The sequence below is a fragment of the Hevea brasiliensis genome, chromosome 9, assembly GCF_030052815.1.
Source record: "Hevea brasiliensis isolate MT/VB/25A 57/8 chromosome 9, ASM3005281v1, whole genome shotgun sequence".
NCBI lineage: Eukaryota > Viridiplantae > Streptophyta > Magnoliopsida > Malpighiales > Euphorbiaceae > Hevea > Hevea brasiliensis.
Window position 1 is genome coordinate 83,662,876 of NC_079501.1, and position 12,225 is coordinate 83,675,100.

General features: G+C 31.6%; 1 protein-coding gene across 1 annotated transcript; it reads left to right on the forward strand.

Annotated features, from left to right (window-relative positions):
* The first annotated feature begins 668 nt into the window (after positions 1–668).
* Positions 669–10,959, forward strand: LOC110649251 (2-alkenal reductase (NADP(+)-dependent)). The gene is made up of 5 exons (XM_021803748.2): positions 669–947; positions 1,057–1,234; positions 8,030–8,196; positions 10,157–10,239; positions 10,332–10,959. The coding sequence occupies exons 1-5, from the start codon at positions 708–710 to the stop codon at positions 10,708–10,710; spliced, it is 1,047 nt and encodes a 348-aa protein (XP_021659440.2). The 5' UTR covers positions 669–707; the 3' UTR covers positions 10,711–10,959.
* The last annotated feature ends 1,266 nt before the right edge of the window (positions 10,960–12,225 follow it).

The window sequence follows — 12,225 nt, forward strand, 5'->3', positions numbered from 1 at the left end:
AAATCAGTTTAGTTATACCCTTTATTTTCTTTCTATCCTCTAACCTAATGTGCTCTACTTGTCTAACTGGAGTCTTCGTATACCTACCCTTCACATTACCAAACCACCTTAATCTCTCTTCTCTCAACTTATTCTCAATTGGTACCACTCTTACCTTTTCTCTAATACTCTCGTACGGACTTTATTTAGTCTAGTATTGCCACTCACCCACCTTAACATTTTCAATATTAAAATTATTTATTTTTAATACTTTATTAGGTGAGAACTTATTTGATTTTGATTAAAAATATAGACTTAACTAACTCAAAATTTAATTTTAAACTTATTTGATCATCTTTTTTTTTTCTAATATTATTTTGCTCCGTAGGTTATAAAATTTTTTAATCAATAACTATATAATTATGTATTTCCTATAACAAACTATGTAATTAAAATTTTAATCTATTAATGAGAGACTAATGTGGTGGGCTGGCTGGCTTGGCCACGAAAATCTAATTGATGAATTTCAATTTAATTTAGTCACAAATGATGTCAATCATAATTTTGAAGAATTCGATTAATATAAAATTTAAAGGTTTAATGGCAGCTGATAGCATCCCAATAACGTATGGTTGTATTGGCGCCACGCCTTACATAGACTGAAATCGGGAAGGATAAAAGAGAACCAGAAATACAATCCCATACCAAGAGAGAGAAAAAGAGTAACAATGGCTGGTGGCGGTGGAGACCTGGTGAGCAACAAACAGGTGATTTTCAGAGACTACGTAACTGGTTTCCCTAGAGAATCAGACATGCAACTAACATCTGGTGGCACTATAAAGCTCAAGGTGCCTGAAGGTTCTAATAATACGATACTTGTCAAGAATCTTTATCTCTCATGTGATCCCTATATGCGAATCTTAATGAAGAAGGGCGATGACCTTGTCACTTCCTACACTCCAGGCTCTGTAAGCTCCTTACTCTTTCTCTTGGAAGTCTTGAAAATTTAAAATTGGTAATGAATTCAATTCTTAAAATATTGCATGTTCTTGTGAAATTGTTGGTGAAAACATGCAGCCAGTAACAGGGCTTGGAGTGGGTAGAGTTTTGGATTCGAGGCACCCAGACTTTAAAGAAGGTGACTTGGTATGGGGAACAACTGGGTGGGAAGAGTACAGTCTCATCACAGCACCACAAGGCTTCTTTAAAATTCAGAACACTGATGTCCCCCTTTCTTACTATACTGGAATTCTTGGTAAGTCATAGAAATCCCTGCACATCAACATTTGAACATTTTTTTTCAAATACTGGCATGATTTGCTCAAGTCTCCAACTGAAAGAAAGTATTGTATTTTTTTCTAAAGGTAATTCCTCGTCTCGATTTAAAGAAAAATTATCCAATATATACAATGTGCAATGATTTTATTATAACAGTAGATTGAGGTGGGTCCCACATAGACCTTATTATGATCAACGGTGGTAATTATATATGCATAGGTTTCACCAAATAATTAAAAATTCCGATTTCTAGATATTTTCCTATCACACAATCTCAAATTGGGACAAAAATTTCTCAATAGGTGGAGGCTGCATTGAGATATTTTTGGTTAAAGCAAAAGACAAGCATCATAAAAACCATAAAAATGAAGTTTTTTTTTTTTTTTCTTCCTCTTCTTTTTGCTCTTTCAACTTGATCATTTCATACATCGCACATTACACACTTTCAGGGCGGAGCCAGAAAAAATTGTTTAAGGAGAAATGCTATATATATGCTCATCATCTATATATTTTGAAAGACTATATATTTAGATTTTCTCTATTGAGTTTATATTTAGACTTTTTGATTTTTTATATTGAAAATTAAATAGATGATATCTAAAAATTTATAGTTTGATAATACTATGATATAACTAGAACCATCCTAGAATCATTTTAAATTGGAATCGTTTCAAACCAAAATTACAGCGAACTATGAGATTGGTTGAATCGGTAGTTATGGTCCGTGACTAGGTTTAATTAAAAAAAAAATGATTTGTAGAAAACAAACCAAAAAAATCACTAAACCAATAATGCAAAAATTTATGGAGTTAATGGCATTACATTACGCACCATGAATAGGAGTCTTTTTATTACCATTCTTTTGTATTCAAATAGACATGAGAAAAAAGAGTTTTCTAACGGATTTTTTTTTCTCTCTCAAAGATAAGAGTTAGATTTCATTGCATTAAAAAAGGCCAAAGGCCATAATACAGAAGCGAGTCCATGGTACAACACAAACGAGACCAGCTAAATCTCAAGCTCTGTCTAAATAAGACCTAAGCCCTTAACATTTGAAACCCTAATAGAGAAGATATCCAAGACTTGAAATCCCATGACCCAGTAGAAGAGAAGTTATGCTCAAACTCATGCCGCAAAGAGAAGCTCAACGAGAGAACACAACACCACCAGTGGAAAGGTAGAAGATGAAGAGACCATACATGGCTGACAAGCCTAAAAAAGAGGTCCCCTAGATATATGATAGCAACCCAAGGGAACCTGGTTAGCAGCTGGCAGCCCAAGCATAAAAGGAGCATCGCCATAGACATTGGTTTTGAGATCTATGACACAAAGCTAAGTAAAAAGGAGCATTTGAAGTCCCACTTAGTTTAAGATTTCTATTACAATTTGAATTTTTTAATTCCCGTTTAGTTTTTGGTTTGTTATTTCTTCTTCATGAAGCTACTTCGCTTTATTTATCCTTAGACTTTGGATCAAGTCTTATTTATCTTAAGGTCTTGGATTAGGTCTTATTTATTTTTAAGGCCTTGATCATGTGTTGATCCTTTTTTGGGTTACACGCTGTGTCAAGTGGTATCAAAGCAGGAATTTCACCCTTATTATGATGGCTAATGATGGTGGGGGCAGTAACAATTAACCTCATAACAGTGATCAGGGGTTGCTAGTTATTTCAAGAGCAATCAAGAACAACGAAACAATATGGAGCAATTTAGAACAAATTTGGGATGCCAATTTCAAGAGCTTCAAGAGCAATTGTGCGCCATGTTGAATGTTGGTGGAAATAGCAATTAAGAACCTATTCAAGCTGGTGGAATTAACCCCAGTAGAGCTAGCATTGATCCCATTCTTGTCAATCCTAGAAGAAGAGTTATGACGAAAGATGATGAGGAAATGGATTTCGGGTATGTTGCATGCCAAGAATAATAAAGAGGTGGTTGAAATTTCCAACATCTCTATAGGAGGGATGATGAGTTCAAATTGAATAAAGATATCTCTACCTTTAGTGGAGATCTTTTTTTTTTTTTTTTTTTGGTCTAGACCACCCAGTATCCGGCCCACTGGCCGACTAATCCGGATCGGTTGCTGCAGAGGCCCATTATAGGGGCGACCCTCCCAACCCAGTTTGCTCCATTCACAACGCTAGGGTTCGAACCCTGAACGTTGCTTAAGGGACCTAGCACCTCATCCCTCTAGACCTACTAGTAGTTGGTACCTTTAATGGAGATCTTGACATTGAAGGTTTTCTTGATTGGTTGTTCGAGGTGGACCTCTTCTTCTAGTATGCTGAAATTCTAGAGGAACGAAAGGTAAAATCAGCTTTGGTATGGTGTGATCATTTGAAAGAGATAGGGAGGCGAGAAGGGTGCAATCTGATACTACTTAGAAGAGGATGCAACAATTATTAAGGGGTAGATTTTTACCTGTAGATTATGAACAATTTTTATTTGAAACTTACCAAAATTGCTTGTAGGGAAATAAGAGTGCCAATGAATATACCACTGAATTCTTTAGGTTGGCAGTAAGAAATCACTTATCCAAAAGTGATAATCAACAAGAAGCTTGATATTTAAGGGGATTAAATCCTTCAATTCATGATAAAATTGGAAATCAGATGGCGATGAGTGTGCAAGATGCAAGGAACTTAGCCTTGAAAGCTAAGATGATGTTTCAGGAGAAAACTCGCTAAATTTATTATTCCACATATGATGGAGATGACCACCAAGCTAGAACTGAAAAGGAGGAAAACTCACTAGATGTTTCTTTGGGTGATAATATGGAGATAGCTAAGATCACAAGTGTCAACTATAAAGCTAGCAGTTCTAACCCTCCAAAACTAATAACCCCTATGTTAAGCCTACTCCGATCAAATGCTATTGGTGTAATGAGATGGGGCATAGTTCTAACGAATGTCCAAAGAGGAAATATGTCAACATCATTGAAAAACATGATGATGACATTCAAATCTATTGTGGACCTTATAAAGAGGATGAAAATAAAGATTGTGAACAAGATGAATCCACTCACCTAGTAAAGAGGTCAATGTTCACACAAAATATTGAAGACAAGTCATTGAAAGACTTTGTAGAACAAAGGAATCATCTTGAATTTGAATTTGAATTTGACACTTTTGTAGTGACTTTTGCTATGGTAGATGATGAAGAGTTTAAAGAGAGTGTCATGGAAAAAGAAGAACATCAAGCCATAGAGATTCCAATGAAGATTGAAATTTTCTCTAAAAATTTTCCTTTTGTTTTTATTGATTTTATTTGTCCAGATGAGTTTAAGCATGCTAAGGAAGATGAGAACTTGCTCAAATCAATTTTGTTCAAGCCAATCTTATTGATACCATTCAAGAAAAATATATTATATGATCTTTCAATGGAGATTTTGATTTATAAACACTTTAAAATTTGTGGTCGAGTTTATCTTAAGTGGAGGAGAATGGTATGAGAGATAGCCATCCCATTATTTTTCAGTCCAGAAATTACTCAAGGTCAAGTTTTTCCTTTCTTTCTTTTTTAAAGTGTGAGTGAATAGCGCATGCTAAGTAAAAAAGAAGTATTTGAAGTCCCACTTACTTTAGGATTTCTATTATAATTTGGATTCTTTAATTCCTTTTTAGTTTTGTTTTGTTATTTATAGTTTATTTAAGAGTCTAAATTATCATTCCTAATTAGATTAGGTATTTCAAATTATTTTCCTATTAGATTAGGATTTAGAACTCTATGAATACCCATTATATTTTCATTATGTAGAAGTTTTCAGATTTGTTCAATGAAGTTTTCTTCTTCATAAAGCTGTCTTTGCTTTATTTATCTTTAGACATTGGATTAAGTCTTGTTTATGCTAAGGTCTTGGATTAGATCTTGTTTATTTTCAAGAGTTTGATTGTGTATTGATCCTTTTGCATGCTATAAGCTATGTCAATCTGCTTCAGTGCTAAAAGTGAAAAAGGAAGCATAGCTCTCATTTTGGGTCAACGAGCACCTGCAGGTATTAGTAGAGACCTCGAGGTAACTTGCTCCTCCAAACTCCTCCCACATAAACAATCACACCTTTAAGTAGATTCAAATATAACCTATTGGACCACTTTACCTCAGAACCATCTGTATGCAATAGATTCACAATACTGAACAAGGAAAAAAAACTAAAATCCACATGAGCTAAAACAACACAAAACAAACTCTCCTCTTATCTCTGTCGAGTAAGGTCTAAAGCCAAAATACTATTTACAACTCCACCTACGATGGAAAGGGAACCCATAACCCAGGGAAAGGATGGCCTTCCCCAACTTTGAGGGGTAAAGGAAGACCGCATATTGTGACAAAAAGAAGATAAGGCCTTTAAACTCTAGGAAAAGAGAAACAAAGAAAAAAAATGAGAGAAAAAGCAACCATTTTTAAAATCCTTAATGGCACAGCTATTTCTATATGACTATAAGGCCTTATTTAGCTCAAAATACTTTATTACCTGGGAAGTATACTTCCTAGAAAGTATACTTTTAGGGAACTTATTTCTTGGAAAGTATGATATAAATGTGTTTGCTATACAAATTAACTTCTTAGGAAATAGTTTTAAATTGCAAAACACAATAATGCCCATAAAATAATTTAAGTGTAACAAATTGAAGGATAAATTGATAAATTCATTACACTTAACTAGAGAAGTGTAACTTATCAAGTCACACCTTGGTAAGTTACTTCACTTATGCTCAACTTTTCTGGGAAGTGAATTTTAATAATGCAAACCAAACGAGATAATTTTCTACACTTTCCAAAAAGTTACTTCCTTAACCTACTTACTCCCAGCCAAATAAGGCCCAAGTCTAAACTTAAGGCAACACAAGGTAATCATTTTAACATTAATTGGAGTATCACCGAGGTGAATTGATTAACGTGATTCATGTTTAAACATTGTAACCATGAGTCTATTGATCCATATTTTATATTCCAACATATATTTGATTCGTACCTTTCCAAACTCATAACAAAGTTCAACACCAAAACTATGAATTCTCATACCATATGTGCACCCTTTTTTAAACATTTCTTTTATATGTTGATTTCGTTTAAGTTGAGTGAAGCTTTTTAACAATTATCACTTATTTGAAGCAACTAGAGGTGGAAAGTGAAAATAGGTTGAGTTGGCAGGTTTAAGTGATTTGAATTGGAGGTATTTAGGGTTGTAAATCATTTGGGGTCTTGTTTTTTTAAGTGAGTTCAACTCGGATTATCATTTAAGTTATGAGTTGATTTAGGTTACGTCCACTAAATCGTTATACATGAAGAATTTTAACTTAGATTCAAATCAATTTATGTTGTCCCTCATTGGTTTGGGATAAGGAATTTGTGCTAAATATTTAGCTTTTGGGGTGGAGTTAGGTTTGGTCCATTTTCTCTACATGGTATTAGGCCTACCTTGCTTCAATATTGGGCCACCTATATATATGTTTACTTACAAACTTCACGCTTCAGATATTCATACCTAGGCTTTAAGGAGTTGTGTTTGTCCCACATTGGTTTGTGATAAGGACTTTGTGGGGCAAACCTCCTCCCGTTGAGCTAACTTTTAAGGTAGAGTTAAGCCTGATCTATTTTCTTAACAGGGTATCTGAGCCTACTTTATTCAATGTTGGGCCATCCACAGATGTGATTGCCTGCAAACTTCACTCTCCAAATGTTCATGCTTGGGCGTGAGGAGGGTGTGTTGTCCCACATTGGTATGGGATAAAGACTTTATGCTAAATATAAGATTTGAACAAACCTTCTCCCTTGAGCTAGTTTTTTGGGTGGAGTTAGACCTAGCCTATTTTCTTAACAATCTACATGTTGTTAGTTATTTTCATATCAAAATATTATTTTTGGAAAAAATAATTTTTATTTAATTAATTTATGGATGATCGATTTTCATATTGATTTGATTAATTCAAATGGGCTAGCTTTACATTATGTCATATATATGATTATCATATTAACTTTCCGTTTAACATTAATTTTATACATCATTTTAATTGGAATAATTCTAAATTGTACATTGATTGAAATGCGTTATAAATTTACATCAAATTGATTAACAGAGTTAAAACTTAAAACAACCTACTAATTATATATTCAAACTTGTGTAGAGAAAATTTCTCTTCCTTTTCTTTTTCCTTCAAACCATTTATTGACTTTAATTTTAAAGAAAGGATCAATCATAAAAAAAGGTTAAATATTTTTGTAAAATTATAATGTAATCTAGTTGTTTTAATTTTGGCAATTTAATTCAAATTAATTACATTTTTATCTAATTAAATCAGAATTGGACTTTCATTTTATTTGGTTGATTAAAATTAGGCTTATAATTATCAACCTTTCATTCTCTATCTCCCACGGGATAGGCGATAGACGGGAAGATAGCAATTGAATCAGTTGAAGTGAGTCAATTAGTATGCGTCTACTGCTGAGGAGTTGAAGTGCAGCTCTTAAAGAGACATTATATTTTTTTTTCTATTTCATAATCCCCTTGTTTGGAATGTAGAATTTTGTAAGAATACAATTCAATTGATTTCTTTTTTACTAATTCTCATATTTGGAATGAAAGAATTCAAATCTTTTTAAATTAAAACATTTTTTTATTTTAAAAGAAAATATTTTTCATTTTAAAAGAAATAAAATTCTTATGTATGATTGTGTGAGAATTCTTTTGAATTATTTTCTTGTAAATGATTTATTCTAAATGAACTCAATGTGTACATGCATTTTTACTTTCTTTTATTTTTATAATTGTTTAGGTATGCCTGGATTGACTGCTTATGCTGGGTTTTATGAGGTTTGTGCTCCGAAGGAAGGAGAATATGTTTTCATTTCAGCAGCATCAGGTGCAGTTGGTCAGCTTGTTGGGCAATTCGCAAAGTTGTTGGGTTGTTATGTTGTTGGAAGTGCTGGAAGTCCCGAAAAGGTACGTAATACTATTTTTGGTAATTTATTATTAAGACTATTTTTTTTTCATGAAAAATAACTTGCATATGGAAAATATTTTCTTTTCTAAAAAAAGTTTTTCATAAAATTATTTTTAATTATTTGGTAATAATGTTAAATTAATGATATGTATTTATGTTATATAAGTATAAATAGAAGTTATTTTACTTAAAAATTATTTAATTTTCTCTTTAATTAGAAAAATATTTTCTATTAATATACTTTCTTGAGTATCTCAAATAGTAAGAATGCAATGCAAAACAAATGGAGTACTAGCTTCTGAGTTTTATTGTTATTATCATTTAACTCTTGTATTTTGTAAGCTTATTTAGTCTCTTAATTTCGCTTTTATCATACAAGTTCGTTTTGTCCTTTTTGGCCATTAATATTTAAGAGAAATTACGATTTATCATTGGATAGTGCAACTATTTGTAGTTTTGTCTTTTAGTTTTGCAATTATTTACAGTTTCTCCCCCCTCTCCCCCCCCCCCCCCCCCAACACTCTTTCTCTCTCTCTCTCTCCCCCTTTATGTCCTTCTTTCTCTTGTTCTTTTTCTCTCTCTACCTTTCTCTCTCATTTATGTCTCGCTTTTCATCTCTCTCCTATTTTTGCCTCTCCTCCTCTCTCCCTTGTTTTTTTTTCTCTCTCTTTCTCTGCCCTCTCTATTCCCGATCCTCTTTCCCTTGTTTCTTCCTCTCTCTCTTTTTCCCATTAGAGAGAGAAAAATATTGGGCAAGAGAGAGAGGGAGAGAGACGAGCATCAAGGGAAAGAGAGAGAAAAAAAAAGTAATGGAGAGAAAAGGGGATAGAAAGAGAGAGAAACAAGGGAGAGACACCAAAATGAGACCAATAGGGAGAAAGGCATAAATGGGAGAGAGAGGCAGAGAGATGTAAAGACAGGGAGAGAGAGAGAGACATAAATGGAGGTAGGGAGAGGGTGGAAGAGGTAGAGAGATGGAGCAACAGTGTAAATAATTGCAAAACTAATGGATAAAACTGTAAATAATTATAATATCTAATAATTAAATAGTAATTTATCTTAAATACTAATGGATAAAATGAAAGGAATGACCTAAAGTGTGAAACTAAAACAAAGCTGAGTGACTAAATAGTCTATTTTCCAAATAATAAAGGCCAAAGTATTGATAATGGTAAAATACAATAGCAAAATAATAAATTATCTTTTTTATTCTTAATGTACACTAGCAAGCAATTAGTTTGGGTCTACAGAAAAACAAAGGCGTGCTTTTATTTGTGCTCAAATATGATTAAACAAGGGATGTTTTCCTCAGGGGTAAACACAAAACTGAATGAGGAGTGCTAATTAGATAGTAAGTGTATATATAAAATATATAACCTTTAATTTCCATAATTCACTATATTTAGCAGAGAAATTATGATAACATTTTAAAGAACCACTTAAGGGATTTTTGGTTGCTAGAAAGTAAATTATTAAGAAGTAATTATGTGAATTTAACATTATCATATTTGGTTATACATTCAATTTCATTGGAATGTATATTAATTTTTTTTTTTTGGATAAGTTACCAAAAACTAAAAATAAAATGAGATTATTAGGATTATAATATATACTATTAATACTATTATAAATATATTATATTTAACAACCTATATTAACATTTATAAATATCTAACCATATATTAATACAATGAAATTTATCATAATAATTACATAAATATGAAATGCAAATATTATTTACAACACTTAAATAATATAATTTTTAATTAATTGTTTAAAAGATAATCTAATTAAGAAAGAATTAAATAATTTTTTAAAAATCAATTATAATTAAAATTTAATTAGTTATATTCATTTAAATATTCATGGTATATATATGTGTGGGAAATAAACTTTTCCACCCAAATTAGAAAATATTTTCTTATTTACTTATTTTCTCTATTACTTATCCTTATCTAGGTTGATTTATTGAAGAACAAGTTTGGTTTTGATGAGGCTTTCAATTACAAAGAGGAGCCCGACTTGAATGCTGCTTTGAAAAGGTCAGTATACTTATGCTATTACATTGATTAAAGATATAAATCTCAAAATTACTACTTGCAAGTAATTTACCAATCAGCTTTCAATTGCCCAGATACTTCCCTGATGGGATTGACATCTACTTTGAAAATGTTGGGGGCAAAATGCTAGATGCTGTGCTTCTGAACATGAGAGTCCATGGCCGTATTGCTGCGTGTGGAATGGTCTCACAGTACAATCTTGAGAAGCCTGAAGATGTCTGTAACCTGATGTCTATTGTTTACAAACGGGTGAGCATAAAAGGATTCGTAGTTTTTGATTATTATCACCTGTATTCCAAGTTCTTGGAGGTTGTTTTGCCTTATATCAGAGAAGGAAAGATAACATATGTGGAGGACATTGTTGAAGGTCTAGAGAACGCCTCTGCAGCTCTTGTAGGTCTTTTTAGTGGGCAAAATGTTGGAAAACAGGTGGTAGTAGTTGCTCGTGACTGAAAGAAATCATAGAACACTGGTTTATATGCGAAACCATGTTGTCTATTTTATTCTATATCGTTCTAGGGTTCTTGCTGTACTTTGTGAACTTCTTGGAAGGGCGTTGGATTGGCAGCTAAAACAGTTTTGTCTTTAGTACTTGAGAGTTAAAACAGTTTTAGTTGTGCTGAAGATGGATGTTATTATTTGTATGTCGCAAAAGATAAAACCAACGGGATTTATTATGTAGTGGCAATGCGTTTATGCTCATAGTATTGCATGTCTACTGTGTAGGCGACAATTTTCCACCCGATTCAATTCATAGCTTATTTAAATATATACTCAATTTGAAGTATCTTAATCAAACTCAAATTTTAATTTAAAATTGAAAATTTAAAATTACTATCTTAAAATAAAATAAATATATAATTTAAAATAATTGAAATCTCTTTTATATAGTTAAGGAGAGCACAATTCAATTATAAAAATTGATTTAATTCAAGTTTTCAGTTTGATTTTGATTATAAAATTAAATTTTTTTTTAATTCAGTTAATTTAGTAAAAAAACTTTAAAGATTAAATCGAACCGAAGTTTATATATTTATATAAAAGGGTAGCGGTTCTTTTGCCTTTTGACTATTTATATATATACTTATGCAAAATATTACTTTATAGATATCATACCATGCAATGAAATAATGAACTCAATTGGATCAATAAAGATAAATATCTTAAGTGGTGCAATAACAAAAATTATTTCCCTAAGGTAATAATATTGTGTGTTTGATAATATTAATTATTCTAGTAGCAATTAATTCTAATAGCAGCTGTTAATTGTTTTACTACAATTAGTTCTTCTAATAGTTATTAGTTATTTTACTAGTTATTAATAGTTAGATATTAACTGTTAACGGTTAGCTATTTATATAGTAATTTAAACCAGAAGTGTTTGATAAAATAGCCATTAGATCAGTTGTTAAATGTAAAAATGGTAGTATTATCTTTTTTACTATAGTCAAAATACTAAACAGTACTTTAAAAGCAAAGAGAGGTAACGCTTTATTACCTCGCATTGGTTTGAGATAAGGTGTTTGTACTATATATAAGACTTGGGCAAATCTCCTCTCCTTGAACTAGCTATAGGGTTTGAGTTAAGTCTAGTCTATTTTCTCTATATATTTCATAATCCACTACTTTAATCTCTCTAGTTGCTAATTGAAAAAAAATATATATCTAAATACTAGTATAAATACTTGTATAACACCATAATAAGAGAGACAATATTTTAACTCTAATTAAAATATCAAATACTATCTTAAAAAATATTGCCAAACAACTATCTAAATTAAATATTCAATACTTAAAATTCCTACATAAGCATTTTTCCACTTAAGACAAGCTAAAATGTATCTTACATTATAAATTTGTAAGCACACAATTTGGACTGAATTTCTAAATATATTTCGAAATATATCATATTAAACCACTATCCAAAATGAAACATGTACATGGAACTAAAAAAAGTTCTTACTCCTA

What these genes read in the sequence shown, in the direction of transcription:
- LOC110649251 (XM_021803748.2), top strand. Translation starts at nt 708, where the DNA reads ATGGCTGGTGGCGGTGGAGACCTGGTGAGCAACAAACAGGTGATTTTC. An exon ending in CTTCCTACACTCCAGGCTCT is followed by an intron (nt 948 to 1,056) that starts GTAAGCTCCTTA and finishes GAAAACATGCAG; the next exon opens with CCAGTAACAGGGCTTGGAGT. An exon ending in GTGCTGGAAGTCCCGAAAAG is followed by an intron (nt 8,197 to 10,156) that starts GTACGTAATACT and finishes ATCCTTATCTAG; the next exon opens with GTTGATTTATTGAAGAACAA.